This window comes from Colius striatus, chromosome 10, assembly GCF_028858725.1.
Source record: "Colius striatus isolate bColStr4 chromosome 10, bColStr4.1.hap1, whole genome shotgun sequence".
NCBI classification, from domain to species: domain Eukaryota; kingdom Metazoa; phylum Chordata; class Aves; order Coliiformes; family Coliidae; genus Colius; species Colius striatus.
In genome coordinates this window covers 32,197,252-32,213,953 of record NC_084768.1, presented here as the reverse complement: position 1 = coordinate 32,213,953, position 16,702 = coordinate 32,197,252, and the positions used below count along the sequence as shown (strand labels likewise).

At 40.4% G+C, this 16,702-nt stretch overlaps 1 protein-coding gene across 1 annotated transcript in view; it reads right to left on the bottom strand.

The window, feature by feature from the left end:
• Window positions 1-985: 985 nt before the first annotated feature.
• OLFM3 (olfactomedin 3) overlaps window positions 986-16,702 on the bottom strand; it is a 52,515-nt gene continuing 36,798 nt past the window's right edge. Inside the window, exons 3-6 of the mRNA XM_062003634.1 lie at window positions 15,839-15,994; window positions 11,478-11,697; window positions 3,792-3,898; window positions 986-2,300 (exon numbers count right to left, since the gene is read on the bottom strand). Coding sequence (XP_061859618.1) covers window positions 1,623-2,300; window positions 3,792-3,898; window positions 11,478-11,697; window positions 15,839-15,994 — 1,161 coding nt within the window. The 3' untranslated portion in view covers window positions 986-1,622. The remainder of the gene's footprint in view (window positions 2,301-3,791; window positions 3,899-11,477; window positions 11,698-15,838; window positions 15,995-16,702) is intronic.

Sequence of the window (16,702 nt, the reverse complement as noted above, 5' to 3'; positions counted from 1 at the left end):
AACTGGGCAGGGGGCAGGAAATGGAAGCAGGAGAGTAACTTTTCTCTGCTTATGTTGTACTTAGTCGTTTTCCTCCCCTCCTAAAACCTAATTACCAGTTTTGGAGTAATTTTGCAGCCAGTATGAAAAAAAGGCAATTTGTTGTTCCACTTCATATGGCCTTATATTGTAACTCAGACTTGGATGTAGACATATTTGCAATTATGAAAACATTCATGAGATTTGAGGTGGTCTCAGCTCGTACGTCAGAAGAATCAACGAATCCAACACCTTTGAAATAGACCTGGCAACATGTCAGTGCACTTAGGGGCTTTTGTTTTCTTAAACAAGGAACATTTTGGTAAATGTTCTTTGTTTCTATGACCCTAATTTCAAAGGGTTTAAAGACAAGAGTCAGATTTTGTGATGCAGCTTTCACACAGTTTTCAGATATCCGTCTTTTAGCTTCTCATTCTTTTTTCTCAATAAAATATGCCCCTTCTAATGAGATGATGTAGTGAGCCACGTAATCGTCAGATATACTTGTTTCTTAAAGGAACCAGTTTTGACCATAACTAACAATACTACTGTTAGGAAAATCCAAACTTCTTTGCAAGAGATCGGCCTCAGCATTGCAGATGTTTTCCAGCAAGGGCAAGCAATATGGTGGCTACTAGGTCTCACACCGATCATTTGGGCTTTGAGTCTTTTCCTTTGTGTTTTATCCCTAATTATAGTCATCCTAGAGAAGAGCTTTGTCAACAAGTAAATGTTCTTCTATTTTGAGTAGGAAGATGGGAAGATTATGGAAAGCAACTTCTGACATTGATCCTCACAGCCCTAGAACAGTGCAGATACCGAGCAAAGCTGGGAATAGGGGTCATGCACCTGGGAAGCTACTAGTCTTTCTCAGACATAACCTTGTCTCAGATTTTTACCACTTTCAATTGACCCATAACCAGAACTGCAGTTAAGCTCAAATATATTTTATAAAAAATAGTACTTAGTTTACTTTCACATAAGTGAAGAGATACAATTGCACAATGGTGGTTACAATGGTAAGAAATATACATACTGTCGATAAAATGTTTGCCAGAGATTTAAAAACATACTGTACAGCACCACATCTGAAGTTGGGCGATAGCAAAAGGAATCGTACTCCATGTCCAAGGTAATTAAATCCCTAAATCTTTCTTTTGGAATAAATAAAAAGAAAATACAATGTGCAATATGTGTCTGACACTACCAAAATATTTCCTGAAGTGGAGCGAGAGATTCAAACCAAAATGAGGTAAAAAAAGACATTCATGCATTTAAGCCACCATTAGTCTCTGACTCTAAAATAAGGCAGATCATAATATTTTAAAAACTTCCTTTATCCACTTAAATCCTCTTTAGTGCTTTTTAAGACAAGGTCTTGGCAGACCTTGTAGAATCATGAGTTAAGATGCTTTTATTTCCAACAGGCCGTTTTTGACAGCGGTGTTTGAAATGCATTGTATGGTAGAAGAATGTTGCTTTTCCTTAATGGAAAAAGAGAAATGTAAATTAAAAGGAAATGAGAGAGATGGATGCTTTTGGAGTTCATCACAAATGACACTGCTTGGAGGGAGGGAGGCGAGGCAAAGGGAAGGGAAAGAAAGTTATGTGTCATCTTCAGTTTTAATGACGTGGAAAAGGGTGACATTAAACAGGACTTGATGTCCGTTGTTCCAGGCATAGAGAGCTCTGTCTCTTGCATTGTAGTCAAGCATGGATATGTGGAAATACTGATTATGGAAAGGAATGTCTGTGTACTCGTAAGTGGAGGTTTTTGTGGAATAAGAATAGTAGACCTTGGCTCCTGTTAAGTGAGAGTTAGTAACATACAAGGTGCCACAGATCATGAAGGATTCTCCAGCACTTCTCTTTGGGTAGCCTGTGCTCCAGCTCTTCAGCACCTCCAGTGTATCCTGGTTTAGCTGACTGATGACAATGTTGCCTGCATTCTGGTTGGTGGCATACACAGCCCATAGCCCAATTTCATCTGCCATCAGGTCAATATCAGAAAAGCCACCCCAGGTGTAAGGGTAGACATTGTGAAAGCCAGCATACTCGAGGCTACGCTGTGCAAGCACCCGCCCAGTGTCAAAGCTGTATTTGATGATGATGTTGCTCTGATACTTGTTGAAATAGAGGGAGCCATTGTAGACGACGTGGTTGGTTCCTGCCCACTTGAACGGGAGGTTGTATGTCCTTGATTCAGCCCCGCTGACAAAGTCTGCAATGGATTTATATTCACGGACGATTTTATTGTTAGTGTAGCTATCCATGTACCAGACCTGGGAAGAAAACAAAGATTGGGGATAAACACTTGGGATGCAACCTGTGGTACGTGATAGTGATATGGTGTGATGGATACACGGCAGAAAAAGAAGGAACCAAGGTTTTAGGTGTGCAGCATGCTGGTAAAGTACGATATCCTACTCATTCCTATTACAAAAGCATGGATTTCTGAATCATAACTGACCTATACAGGTGAACTCCCAAGAAGACTGTGACTAACTACAGTGACTCATTTCCAGAGACATTTAATTTTTGACTAGTCGCTGTTTGAGTCTCTGCTAGATGGGGTTTGCTTAAAGATATTCCCAGAGACTGAGAGATTGGAAATGGCGTGTGAGCTAAGCCTGGATTTATGTGTATGAATACATTTTATTGAAGTTTCTTCAGATGAACTTCTAATCTGTGAGAAATAGTGTGTTTTTAGTAAAGAAACCAAGTACAGTAGCAGTGAAACCAGTAAAGTTTAGGAACCTTTTTTCCCCCATCAAAGGAATAACAAAAATCAATACTTTCTTTAACGTTCTGGATGCCAACCTCCCTTCCCCCATTTCCCCCATGCATTGTGCCTTTTTTCAGTTTGCCAGAGGCCAAACCAAATCCTGACTGGCATAAGAAGAGAATAACTTCTGGAGATAACTTTGTGCCTGTTTCAGAATTGGCATAGATGATCTTTTGAGGTCCCTTCCAACCCTTCAGATTCTGTGACTAACAAAATATTTGCGTATAGATAAGTTCAACTCCCCATCTTGTCTTGGTTGAGATGTTACAAGGGGTATAGTTTGTTTTAATCTGCATGCACACAGGTGGTCTCTTTGTCACTTTAAGAGGTTGGCAGTGGGAGAAACGTGGAGGCTGTATATGAGAAAGGGGCTTCAGGATGTGCAGGGAGAGGGCCACAACCAGGAGCAGGTGCCTGGGGGAGGCGAGAGCCCATGGGACTGGTTCTGGAAGAGCTGCATGTAAATCTTTAATTATTGCCATGTGTAGGTTGCCTTTTCTACTGTCTTTGTTTTTTTCTGTTTCTAAAAAGGAGCCTTGTGGATCTCATACAAATGAAGCCTAGTGTTTTGACTTCAAAAGCCCCTTGTTGGAGAGAATAGCTCCTCAAAGCAGTGGCCACTTTGACTGTGCTGTATTATGGGTTATGCTCTTGGGTAGAAGTGTTGATGTTTGTGCTATTACTTGGGTTCTTAAAGCTCCAAGCTCAATTAAATATGGTAGGAAGAAAAGACTGTGTAGCTGGTGCACAGAGGTGTCATCCCAAAGCAGTTGATGGAAATGACACAAAGGTGCTCGGCTAACTTTTGTCTTTGGATTTTTTGCACTGACTCTGTTGCTTTTTCTCTGTAGAGGGTTAACAGTGAAAATGACAAAAGTAAAAGAAACTTGCTTGCAAGTGGAACCTCCTAGGGGGAAAAATATTTAAAATCATTTAAATAAAGCATATAAATCCTCCTGAAGGACACAAATTCAGTGCCTTAACATACCCGGTTGTTTTTCTCCGATGCTAATGGATCTGTCATCCAGGCTCCAAACCGGGTTCCAGATATCTTGACTGTAATGGGGCCTGTAATTTTCATCAGTTTGCCACATGCTGAAATTAGACAAACAAATGCATTAATGCAAACAGTTACACAACTCTCCTTGACTTCAGTCAGAGCACAAGACCAAGTGAACTAAATAGTGGCGGCAGGAGATTCAGGCTTAGGTTGAAGATGGATTGTCATCTTCAGTGTATGAACTTTTCCATATCAATCAGTAACATAAATATGTGAAGATACACAAGTTTTATTTGTATAGATTTTTGCTTTGATATATTTTAAAGCACAGTTACACTTTCTGGGCATAACAAAAAACCCAACCTAATAAATAATCTTCTGAGATGAAGTGAATAACAATAATAAGTTAATAGAAGACATAAACCCCTCCCTCACTTTTGCCTTCGGAAAGTTTAGTGCAAGGCTGGGATTGATGCACATTTCAGTTTTCCATTGAGCAGGGTACCAAGGAGGTTAAGGGCAGAGAGGAAGAAATGGGCTTGTACACAAAATGTGTAGCTGTACACAAATGCCAGTGCCTGAATGCCCTGTGGTTACACACGCAGAGCTGTCTGAAGTTAAGAAAGCAAATAGGAGAATTATTCAGCAACCTTGGCTGTATTGGTTGGCTCTTGATACATTAGGCTGTCTCCTATTAGACTGTCTGGGAGGAAATAATGAGAGTCGATGTGATTGTGGATGCTGACCTTCCTAACAACCCAGAAATCTATATTTTAGGGGACATTAATAACATTCCTATTAGCAACAAGCTGCTGGTGGAATTCGTATGTTTACCAGGAGTCTTAATAGGACACAGTGATGTGTAGGTGATTAAATTAAACATTGTGTTTTAGAAGGAAAGATGTTCCATAAGAATGGAAAAGGAGTGACACATTTAATTTATTCCTAAAAATTAAAAAGAAGTGCTTCTCCCTGAGATGCAGTTGAGCCATTGCATAACCCCATCCATCCAAGAAATGGGGCAAGCAAACTGCATTGGTGTCGAGAGTGAATTTATTCAGCTCAACAGAGAAGATCACATCAAGCCTGGCTTTTCTGCTTTATGCTAAGTAATTGGCAAGGAATGTATCGTGCAGGCCTGTTTCAATCAATTAGAAGGGAGTTAATGCTGTGGTGACAACTCAGGGACTGCTCGTGGGGTGTAATGGAAACAAAGATAAAAGCACATGCTGAGACCTCCATGAGCAGGGTGGGCTGTGTCTGCTGTGTCAAATCAAAGACATTGTGTACTACGTGATCTCCATCTATATATCTTGCAGTCTTTCAAGGATACATTGGAGTTGCCCATTTTAAAGAATCTCCCACGTCTGCTGCAGTGGGTTATTGTAGTACAGCATTTTTCATTCTGGAATTTTTTTAGGTAGGTCTCTACTGCTGTGTGCTGAGGGCTGTTTTTGTACAGCAATGAACTGCTGTTAGATTGGAAATCATAGGTTCATAGAATGGTAGGGTTGGAAGGGACCTTTAGAGACCATCTAGTCCAACCCCCTGCAGAAGCAGGGTCACCTAGATCAGGTCACATAGGAACATGTCCAGGTGGGTCTTGAAGCCCTCCAAGGAAGGAGCCTCCACAACCCCTCTGGGCAGCCTGTGCCAGGGCTCCCTCACCTGAACAGGGAAAGAGTTCTTATGTTTAAGTGGAACTTTTTGTGTTCCAGCTTCACCCCATCACCCCTTGTCCTGTTGCTGGCTACTATAGAAAAAAGGGATGTCCCAACCTCCTGACACCGACTATTGAGATATTTATAACTGTTAAGATCTTCCCTGAGTCTTCTCCAGACTAAACAGCCCCAGTTCCTGCAGCCTTTCCTTGTGTGAAAGATGTTCCAGTCCCCTCAACATCTTGGTGTCCCTGCACTGGACTCTCTCCAGCAGTTCCCTGTCCCTCTTGAACTGAGGAGGCCAGAACTGGACACAGGACTCCAGATGAGGCCTCACCAGGGCAGAGCAGAGGGGGAGAAGAACCTCCCTTGACCTGCTGCCCACACTCTTCTTGATGCACCCCAGGCTGCCATTGGCTTCTTGGCCACGAGGGCACATTGCTGGCTCATGGTCAGTTTATTATCAACCAGCACTCCCAGGTCTCTCTCTGCAGAGCTGCTCTCCAGCAGTTCAATCCCCAGCCTGTCCTGGTGCATGGGGTTGTTCCTCCCCAGCTGCAGGACTCTGCCCTTGTCCTTGTTGAATCTCAGCAGGTTCCTCTGTGCCCAACTCTCCAGCTGGTCGAGATCTCACTGAATGGCAGCTCAGCCTCTGGGGAATCAGCCAGTGCTCCCAGTTTGGTGCCAGCAGGGAACTTGCTGAGGGTCCCTCTGCCCTCATCCAGGTGGTTGATGAAGATGTTGAACCAGACTGGCCCCAGAACCCATCCCTGTGGAACTCCACTGGCCACAGGCCTCCAACTCGACTCTGTGCCACTGATCACCCCTCTCTGGGCTCTGTCATTCGGCAGCTCTCCATCCACCTCACTGTCCACTCATCCCAGCCACACTGCCTGAGCTTTCTGATGAGGATGTTGTGGGAGACAGTGTCAAAAGCCCTACTGAAGTCAAGGTAGATGACATCTGCTGCTCTCCCCTCATCCAGCCAGCTGGTTATGCACTCACAGAAGGATATCAGGTTGGTCAAACAGGATTTCCACTTGGACAAGCCATGTTGACTCCCCCTGAAAGCAGACAACTATATTCTAACAAGGAGTAGGCTTTTAATTTTAGGTCGTATGTTAGTCTCAGAAATGGGCATGAGTTAAACTCAAATCTTCAGAGGGGTTTGATTGGAGTTTGGAGTATAATTATCCAAAAACTAGCAACGAATAGAAAGAAATCAGGAAAAAATAATTATGCCTAATTTGTAGTTTTTAAGATAAGTATTGTTGACATACTGATATAATTAAATAACTTATTCCAGATGAATATCACAGCCTTTTAAAGACCACAACATGCAGTTTGTCAATCTAACACTGAAATAATTTCTGCTCCTGACTTTGTATGAAGATAAATCCTTTATAGCTTGCTCAAGCCTGATCTTGCATTTGATACAGAAGTTAAATGAATGACAGCACTTTCAAGAGTGAAGCTCAAGATAATGTTTAACAGTTTTCTGCCAAGCAAAGCAAGCTTTCTGTGTGGCTGCAATCATTTCCTACCCTGCCAGAAATTCTCCTCACTCCTTCACCAGAGTTGGAAACAGCCTCTTCTTGGCTACTGAACTGTAAAATGTGTTGATCTGATCCCAGCCTATATTCTTAGTTGCAGAGTGAAACTTATAATTGTTCACGTGACTGTATTAAAATTGATCTTGCATGCTGAGGTTTCTTGCTAGGGAATGATGATACTAATACACTGAAAGGCAGGATCATTTACTTAACACTTTTGTGGCATAGCAAGTCTGGGAGCCTGAAATTAAATTCCAATTAGTTTCCAGTTGAGACTTTTCTGTAGCTCATTTTGTATGTAGAGAAAAGAATCATGACAAATGTCCTGTGAAATGGGAAACACTTCTGGGCTGTGAGTTTTCTGTAGCAGCGAGACATCTGAGAATTAAAGATGGCCCATGTATTATTTTCTTTTTAAACACAGCCAAAAGCTCTTTTTGTTTTGTTTTTCTTTTCCCTCTTTGTTTTGTTTTCTATCTTGGCAGAAGGGAGTGAATGAGGATGTGGAAATAACTCTTGTGGCAGTGGAAAAGCTTTTTTTACTGGTTGAAAAGTTTTGATTTATAGCAAACCTCTGCTCTTCTATTCCCTGACAGGAGAAGGACCAGATGCTAGTGGAAAGGTAGGTCATATAAGTCTCCACACTGGCAAATATCAGAAGTCCAGGAACACCAAGAAAAAAAGAGAAAAAATGATATTTCTAGGCATTTTCCCCACCATTAAGAGGTTTAGTGGGATCTTTAGAAGCAGTCAGTCTCTTTCCCTTGACCTTGAAAGAATGATTTGTGTACATTAGAAAGTCCCAGCCACAACCGATTATAGTAATTGAAAAATCAAACCTCTTGAGCGTTTCCCCCTCCTAAATTGAACTGTACAAGGAACATCATATCATGCACAATCTGAGTGTTTATGGCTTGATTCATCTCTTGTAACAGTTTTGTACTGTGGACTCCAGTCAGTCGATTCCTCTATTTATCAGTGATTTCCTCTATTTATTTCTTTATATTAGGGAAGAAGTTGGGCATGAAGTGACAGTTAAAAAGAAAGTAGATGTACTACCCCTGAAGGCTGGGAAAGTCTGTGGGGCAGAATGCATCTGAAAAGCTGCTCCAAAGTGTGCAAATATCAAGAGAAGCTTGTGGTAGCCCAGCTGGACAGGGGCTGTTTTGGAGACAGCTAGGAATAGGGAGTTGAGAGTCCTCGTCTCTGTGATGCAAATGAGTATTGGGAGCTGCAATATATACACCAAGTGAGTGTGTGTAAGAGGACTTGCAAGGGAAATAAAATCAAAACATTGTCTTGAAGTGTTCATAAGCATCATTATTCTATTTATTGCAGGTAATAAATAAGGGAAAATGAAGTGAGTGGTTTTTCTCAGTGGTTGCACAAACAACTTCCAAGGATTTTACTACTTGCACTCTTCTGCTTATGGTCAAATTTGTCTTAACGTTTTAATGTGAGGGAATGAAGAATTAGTTCTTGGTGAATGGGTTTATGTCTGTTGTCCTGCATAATACAAATTCAGGAAGCAGTACAGCCTGGGTATCAGAGCTTGCAGAGCAGAAGCCTCTGGATACGTGTGCATACGTGCAATGATTTGCTGTGTGATCTTTGGGAAAGTCATTTCTACTCCTGAGCTGTGTTTTTCTTCATCTACAAAATGGGCATAGCAATACATATCTCTGTTGCACAGTTTTGTACTATATTTGAAAACAAACCTCAAAAGGATGCTTTGGAAGCACAAGTACCACTGACATCAAGAAAGGGATCTCACTCCTGCACTATTGCCTCTTCTGATGCTGATGTAACAATTTCTTTGCATAAATATTCTAGTTGTGACTTTCTAACCTGAAACAATACTATAAAATATTGTTTGGATTCTACTTTATAATCAGATGTAGCTGTAAATGAGTCCAGTGTGTATCTATTCTACTATTCTTTCTTCATGTTTCTTCATGTTTCACAAGCAACATTTGGCAGAGCATTGGCTTCTATGAGCACTACCCAGATACTTTTTTTTTTTACCAATTTTGTAAACATGTGATGACAAGAATAGGGGGGTCCCAAGCACCCTGTGCAACCTGCTTTATCTTGTAAATGCACATGCCTTATGTGACTGCCAGCAAAGGACTCGTATGTCCATCAGCTTAAGTGAATTTGTGGTGTGTGCAGCTCTATTCCTACATGTTTAATTGTGTTCAAAGTTTTGTGGACAAATTTTCCCTTATTCCAAATGGAAAGAGCAAGTTTCAGTCATCACAACTGCTGCAGTAATCATGAAACCTCAGTGAAAGTAAGACAACTGCTTACTGTATGTGAATGAGTGTTGCAAGTGATGCCAGTGCAGATGGGAGATCCCTTTTAAGTGGCCTGAACAATATAAATAATGCATTATATATAGCTGAAAAACACCTGCTAGGAAGACAAACGGAAAATGGCTATTACATATGCTGATTAGATAGTTATATTGTGAAATGCAACAAAATCTGTGAAGATTCAGGCCAGGTCCTGTAGCACGTTGGGGCCAGCCTGCCTTCTGCTGCCATAGGCTTCTGGCCATCAGATTGGCATGGACAGTCACAGCTGGATCATCTCCAGCATGGTGAACGTGACTGGGGAGAAGCTGTAGGCATAAATGCCATTTATCCTTCATGCTTGCTGATCTCATCACATAGCATCAGATTTCAAGAGTTACTTACAGTAAGCCTAACTGAAGCTGTTTTTCCTGTAAAAGTGGCAGAGGGGTAAGCCAGAAATGTGGCCAGTACATTAGCAGGCACTGTACAAGTCATAAGCATCTAAGACCAGGGAATAATACCAATAAGAATGAATAAATCTGTATTAGATCTTGAGAAAGTCAAACTCCATTTAACAATAGATGTGCTTAATAATCTATTTAATACAAATGTTTTCTCTCTGTTCTTAATATGTATAATTTTAATAGGTTTTTTTTAGTAGTACATCAGAGAAACAATGTGTTGCAGGGATTCAGGGTGGATACGAGGAACAATGTTGCAGGGATTCAGGGTGGATACGAGGGGAAATGTGGGTGAAAAATAGGGAAATAACCCTGTGAATACACCTAGTCATTCTGATAAATAAAAGTATCTTACCCCGTAGTCACTTCATTAATCGATGCTATAAGGTATACTGTAAAGCAAAGCAAACTAAGATACTGATCCAAGTTGGTGATCTTGTGCTAAGGAACTTATTGCCAAGCTTTCAAAAAATACCACTGATGAGTCTTACTTGCTGTGGCGTTGCAGTGCAGCCCTTTGCTGCTGCCTGCCTCCCATCAGAGCAGCGATGTGCTGTTATGTGTGTGTACTGAGGGGAAAACAGCATCAGAAGAAATTACTCTTTGAAGAAGTCTTTCATGTGTTTTAGCCCATTATCACTGTGTTATTTCTAGTGTAAAACAAAGAATTTGAAAAAAAAAAAATCATTTAAGAGGCTACCCTAAGCTACATTGTTCTCATTTCATTAATGCTCAAATATGAAAGGCACTGTTTATCAACTTAATCACATTTATCCACGGCATGTGTGGCATTTGAATGTAACTGTCACACAATTTATAACTGATGTACCAATCCCAGGACTGAACCTTGGAATTTCCAGTTTATCCATGTTCAATATTAACTTACAAAGCATTTATTTCTCAGAGAGGGGCTGGATTGCTGGCTGCAGCCAATCCACATTGCAGTAGTGATCCATTCAGGAGTCTCAGCATGCACAGTGGGTGTAGGGGGGAGACTGGATTGTGGCTGTAAAGCAGGTAGGCACTAATTATCCCTCTTTGGGTAATGGAAGTTGAGTGACACCTGATATTTTAGTTCTGATAGTTCATACAGAACTGGCACTGATTTTCAGAGATGCTTAATGTTTGACAGCCAGCACATGAACAACTAAGATAGAGGCTGCCTGGTGTAAATCTAGTGCAGTGCTCAAGGAATTGTTGCTTTGTTCCCTTAAATGAGGTATAACAGTTAACTATGTTGTACTGCAATTTGGAGAGTGGCACAACTCTCTTGATACTACAGGTCTAAAGACAATACAGTCCCAGTGGCCCCTCAGGTGTCATAGCAAGATGACAGCATTATGATGTGGACATCTCAAAACCGATTAATCTACTTCCCAGTCAAATATTTTCACACACTGACATCCTGAAGATGACTCGGATAGCAACGCCTGTCTGAGCTTTTCTGAACATCAATCAGTTGTAAATCTCTTAAAGTTGCTGACATAATTTTCCCTGTTAATTCCTTTAGCATGTAGTATCTCATTCTGTGAGATATACTGCTCCAAACTTAGAATGATGCTGATTGACTTGTTCTTAGGGTAGCACAGATCAGAAGATAATGCAGTCTCTCATCAAACAAGAAAAGTTCATTTTTCTATGGAGAGACAATTAAAGATCTACAGCTGAAGGGAGCACATTTGCCGTGAAATTGTTAACTTACTGAGCTTTTTCATGCAGTCTCGAAGCCTGGTTTCTAAACTGAGTACCCGCTGGTGTAGTTCCTCGTAGTCATAAGCACCAATTTCTTCCTGAATCCCAGTGAGGACAGTAGACAGATTCCTAATTTCCTCCTTGAACTGGGTGATTAATTTGGCATCAGTTTTGTATTGTTCCAGAACTGGGATCAATGGCAGGAGCTCATCCATCTTTTCTTTCAACTCCTGTTAAAGGCAATCAAGTATGTGTTAGAGCAGTTTAAAGGAGTTCAATTCCCTAATTCTTTTCCACGTTGTATTTATGCCTGATTATGAAAATGTCTTGAAAATGATTATTTTAGTTACAGATCTATTTATTAGTGTATTGTGAAAGTCTTAGAAACCTCAGACAAATGGTAGTAAGCAGCAGATGAAATGCATGAGAATAGTTTTTCTACTGAACGTAAACAATTATCTTCAAGTGCTCTGAACTAAACTTGTCTGCCTTTCTAGCCAGAGGATATAAACCCCAGTTAAGTGTGTCATAATATAAACCCCAGCTAAGCGTGTCATTCTTGAGAGAAGGTGATTAGACCTGAAGACACAGCGTTGTTCAGGGAGGTCACACCCATTTTACAGTGCTGGCAGAGTTGCTGAGCTGTTAATTATATTTTGCTCCTTAGAAATACTCAATTACTTTTTTTCTCATTGCTGTTGAACACTGTTTAGTTCTGTTCTGGCCACAGGGATAAATAACTCTTTCTAAAGTAAAAAAATCCATGATCCTTAACTGTGCTTTGCATTTGTCATCCTGCTGCATCACTAGGTGCCTTTGGACTTCCTCAGTCTCTTCTGGACTGTCACTGCCATGTGCAGTTGCTGACAATCTTATTCTTACAACATTAGTTAAATTAGGGCAAACCTCAGAGTTTTGGATTGCCCTTTTCTTAGACTTTTGCTGAGTCTCATACTTTGAGAATTTGTCTTAGTTTGTTAAATTTAAACTCCTTGTTTGAGGTTGTTTTTTTGTTTGATTATGATTCTGTAGAAAACCTAAAAGAATCATTGCAGTCAAAAGGTTTTGCTTTATTGAGAGGCAGACGGGTTTCTTCCTGATGTATCAGCTGTATGTAGAGATTTATGTATCTCTTTTATGATTTGAGGAAACAGCAGAACTTCCATGAGGAAATGCCAGACACAGGAGGAGATGCAAGCCTGGACCAGGCAAGGCAAAAGATGGAAATAAACATTCGTTAGGCATTAAGGTGGTAACAGAGATTGGGAACAGATGAGGATACACAGGGAGAGGCTATTGGAGGGATTAAAAAACCAAGTCCTGAAGAATAACTGGAGTAGTCAGCAAGTTAAAAGAGAAAGCAGAAAAGAACTAAATTAAAGCTCAAAGCATAAGAAAGAGGTGTAGAAGCAAAAGTGGTTAGAGATTAGTGTCACTGAGGTGTGCAAAGACTCAGCTGTAGTTTGTTACATCACTTGTATTAAGGGATGCAATAAACAGGGTGGGGCATTTTCAAAATAAGCAGCATGATGGTGACAAATGCATGTTTGCTAGGAGATGTGAAAGAAGCTGATAGGCAGGGTCAGCATTCGAGCTGCTTGAAGATCTACCTCTGAATTTTTGCCTCTTGAACATGGTCTAAAACAGCTTGAGAGTTCTGCAGTACCTCTTTATTGCTTGGCTAATGTATCTATATTGTTTTAACAGGCTTTCATGTTGGAATGGTTATTTACTTAAAATCAAGGCTCATATGTACTGTTAGGAAGTGTATTTCACACACAGGTCATCTTAATAGCTAGAAAATTGTGTTTTAAGTTATAAGCAGATAAAGGGATTTGAGAGTATTAGGAGTTCTATTGGTTCTATTATCAAAGGGTCTTCCAATTGCATTATAGTAGCAGAATTACTGAAACAGAAGTGGAAAGGCTTTTTGTCTACAGTTAAAACTATCTTTATTTGTCTGTTCTGATTGAAAACTTAACTTGAGCCTGCTTGAAATGAGCTGTTGAAATGAAGAGTTATTTTTTCCCTCAGTAAGGAGAGTAGGCTTTGTGGCATGGAAAGCAGAGCTCCAGAAGCCAAAGCTTTTGTTACTCCATTTTGAAAGGATGAACTTAAACTTTAGTTCTGTGGGACAGTGAACTGCTAAAAGTCACGGGTACACCGTGATGGAAAAAAATGCAAAGCTTGTAAAGACCCAGGAAGATGAAACATGCCTAAGAGAATCAGTGCAGGTAACTTAATCCTGATGGAACTTCTGCCAGATGAGATATCATTTGAGCAAACTGCTGTAACTTTTTGTGGCAATCAGGTATCTCCTGCCTGGCATAAATGATGCTGGTTTGCCTGAGGTATGGCTGTGTACTCAAGAGTGATACGGATCAAATTTGTACTCTTTGGTTCTCATTAACATGGAACTGTGGCATTAGAATATTTCACTTCATTAAACAATACAAAGATGGTTTTGGTATTTTCATGGTAAAGAGAATACCTCTGTTGGTTTCTACTGACACTCCTAGCTTGTTGCTGTGATGACTGCACAAGAGTTTGTGTTGTGACATGGAGAGGTGGTAGATACATTCTGGCACCGTGTGCTTGCAGATATGAGGGGTTATGCTATATCCAGAATGAGTTTCTTTTGTCTCAGGGAAGATAAAAGCACAGAAATTTTAGTAAGTCAAATTTCAGAAAGCCAGCAGCATATTGTATTATGTTGACCTTTTAAATTACTCTATAGCTTGATTGGCTGGAAATCTGTTTTACACTCCTGGCAAACTGTCAAAGTGAAGTTAAATGACTGGCCAGCACAAATATCGAATATTTAAAAGGTTAGAGAACTGCACAAATCTGCTGCCTTTGATGTCACCTATCAGACATTCAAATATTGGTATTTTTTCCCAAGGAAAAGTAGCCTGAGAATACAGAATATAAAATGGCATTATACAAGTGGTGCTGTTGCACCAATGAGTGATAAAGGGCAAAAAGGTGGAGAAGTTTTTTATTATCTGAAGACAACTGGACCTAGAACTGGGGCTGTTTAGTCTGGAGAAGAGGAGGCTGAGGGGAGATCTTATTAACATTTATAAATATCTAAAGGGTGGGTGTCAGGAGGTTGGGACATCCCTTTTTTCTGTAGTAGCCAGCAACAGGACAAGAGGTGATGGGATGAAGTTGGAACACAAAAAGTTCCATTTAAACATAAGAAACAACTCTTTCCCTGTTCAGGTGAGGGAGCCCTGGCACAGGCTGCCCAGAGGGGTTGTGGAGGCTCCTTCCTTGGAGGGCTTCAAGACCCACCTGGACATGTTCCTATGTGACCTGATCTAGGTGACCCTGCTTCTGCAGGGGGGTTGGACTGGATGATCTCTAAAGGTCCCTTCCAACCCCACCATTCTGTGATTCTATGAATCTATGAAACTGCAATCTAAACGAAAAATGATGGCATAAAGAATAAAGTTGGGTAGTCAGATCATTTGTGTACTCAATTCCTGACATTATTAAGACCCATTAGATATTCATTCTGGAAAATGAATGTAATTGTTTAGGTATCTAACTTTAGCAGCAATTAGGAAATCAAGTCTATTTTATGTGAACTTTCATAAACACCTAATATACATTCAGTTAACACAACATAATCCTCATAATGTATTTTCTGTACTTTACTGCCTTGCAGTCTTGAAATATCAATTTCTCAGACCTGATATCTAAGGAACTTAAATATGTTCTGGTGACATTTTTCCCTTTAGAGCATTTCAGATAGCTTTTTCAGAATCCACAGTGCTGTTTTGTACTCTCTACAACCCTCTTTCACAGGAACATTGGCTTGTGGGTTTTTTTGCTGTCATTAAAATTCCTTGGAAGTCTTTTTTTAATCACACAAATGTGACTGGGAATGATTGCCCTCCTCCCCCATCCCAAATTCAAAATAGCAAACCTTCAGACATGAAATTAGATCTTAATAGCATTGGATAAAAATTACAATAACCTGATTTATTACAGGCTTTCTTCCCTTCAGCTGCAGTAAATGTCAGGCAAAAGTAGAAGTGCAGAACTCTCTAGTTGTTTGCTAGATCCATTGGATCTCCCCATTTATCACTGGAGCTTGAATGAATAGATATTTCTCAGTATGACATGCACATTGATAGAGAAAACACGGGGATCTGTTTATAGTGGCATTTCTCTTATGACTTAATGGTTACTCCCTATTATAATTAAATTGAACAGAGCGAAAGATTATTATCATGAAGGAAGACTGATCATGCTTTTCTCTTGTATGAGCATTTGAAAGGTGAGATCTTAGCAGTCCATGCATTGCTGCTTAGTACATTGCTTCCAGCAGGCTTCCAAAGTTATTGGTAAAATCAAACCTACTTGAAAATGCTTGGTCATTAACGTCTTCCGATCGTCTTCGATTTGCCGAAACTTGGCCTTCAGCCCTTTCATTTGTGTTTCCATTTTTAAGACATACTGGAAATCCCTCTGAGTCCGTAGATTTAAAACTTCAATAGATTGGGACATATTCTGCACCTGTTAAAGAAGAACACTCTCTAAGTGCACTTCTTGTTGCTTTATTATTTTTCCTGCTTAGGCAGTTAAATGTCAGGCAATAAAATGCACCTTTATCCCATGGTTTAGTTGCAAATCATTTATACCACAGTATAGTTTTAGATTCCACACATGCATGACAGTACAAAAATTGGAGACCAAGAGTAACAGAGGACTATCAGGAGCAAGGCCTTGATGCCATAAATGATTTGAGCTAGCTGCTTTGAGGAGAGATAGAAATCCTTTCAGCAGCATTATCAATGGGCTCAAAAAAGGCTGTTAGGCAGTGGAATCTACTTTGGCTCTTGTAGTAGATGCTGCCTGTTCCTCAGCATGTGTCAGACGTCACATATTTCCACCCTGGGAGGGACAGGGCTGAGACTTAGAGATTTTGGTTAGTCTGAAGAGCATGACTTTTATTGCTAGCATTTATGTAGTAATTCAGTAGAAGGAACTCATAAGAATATCCACTTCTTTATCTATTTTGGTAGAGTGAGGGACTTTGGAGCACCTTCATCACAATGAAGCAAGAATAGCTGTTATCTGAGTAAACGATGTTTTGTAAAATAAGTATGTTACAAAAGCAGTGCTTCTGCCAGCCATAAAAATGGCACCTTTGGCATGGGCAGCTACTCTGTTTTGGCAAGTGTTTTGATTTCCCCAAACACGAAGAACACCACTGCTGTCAAT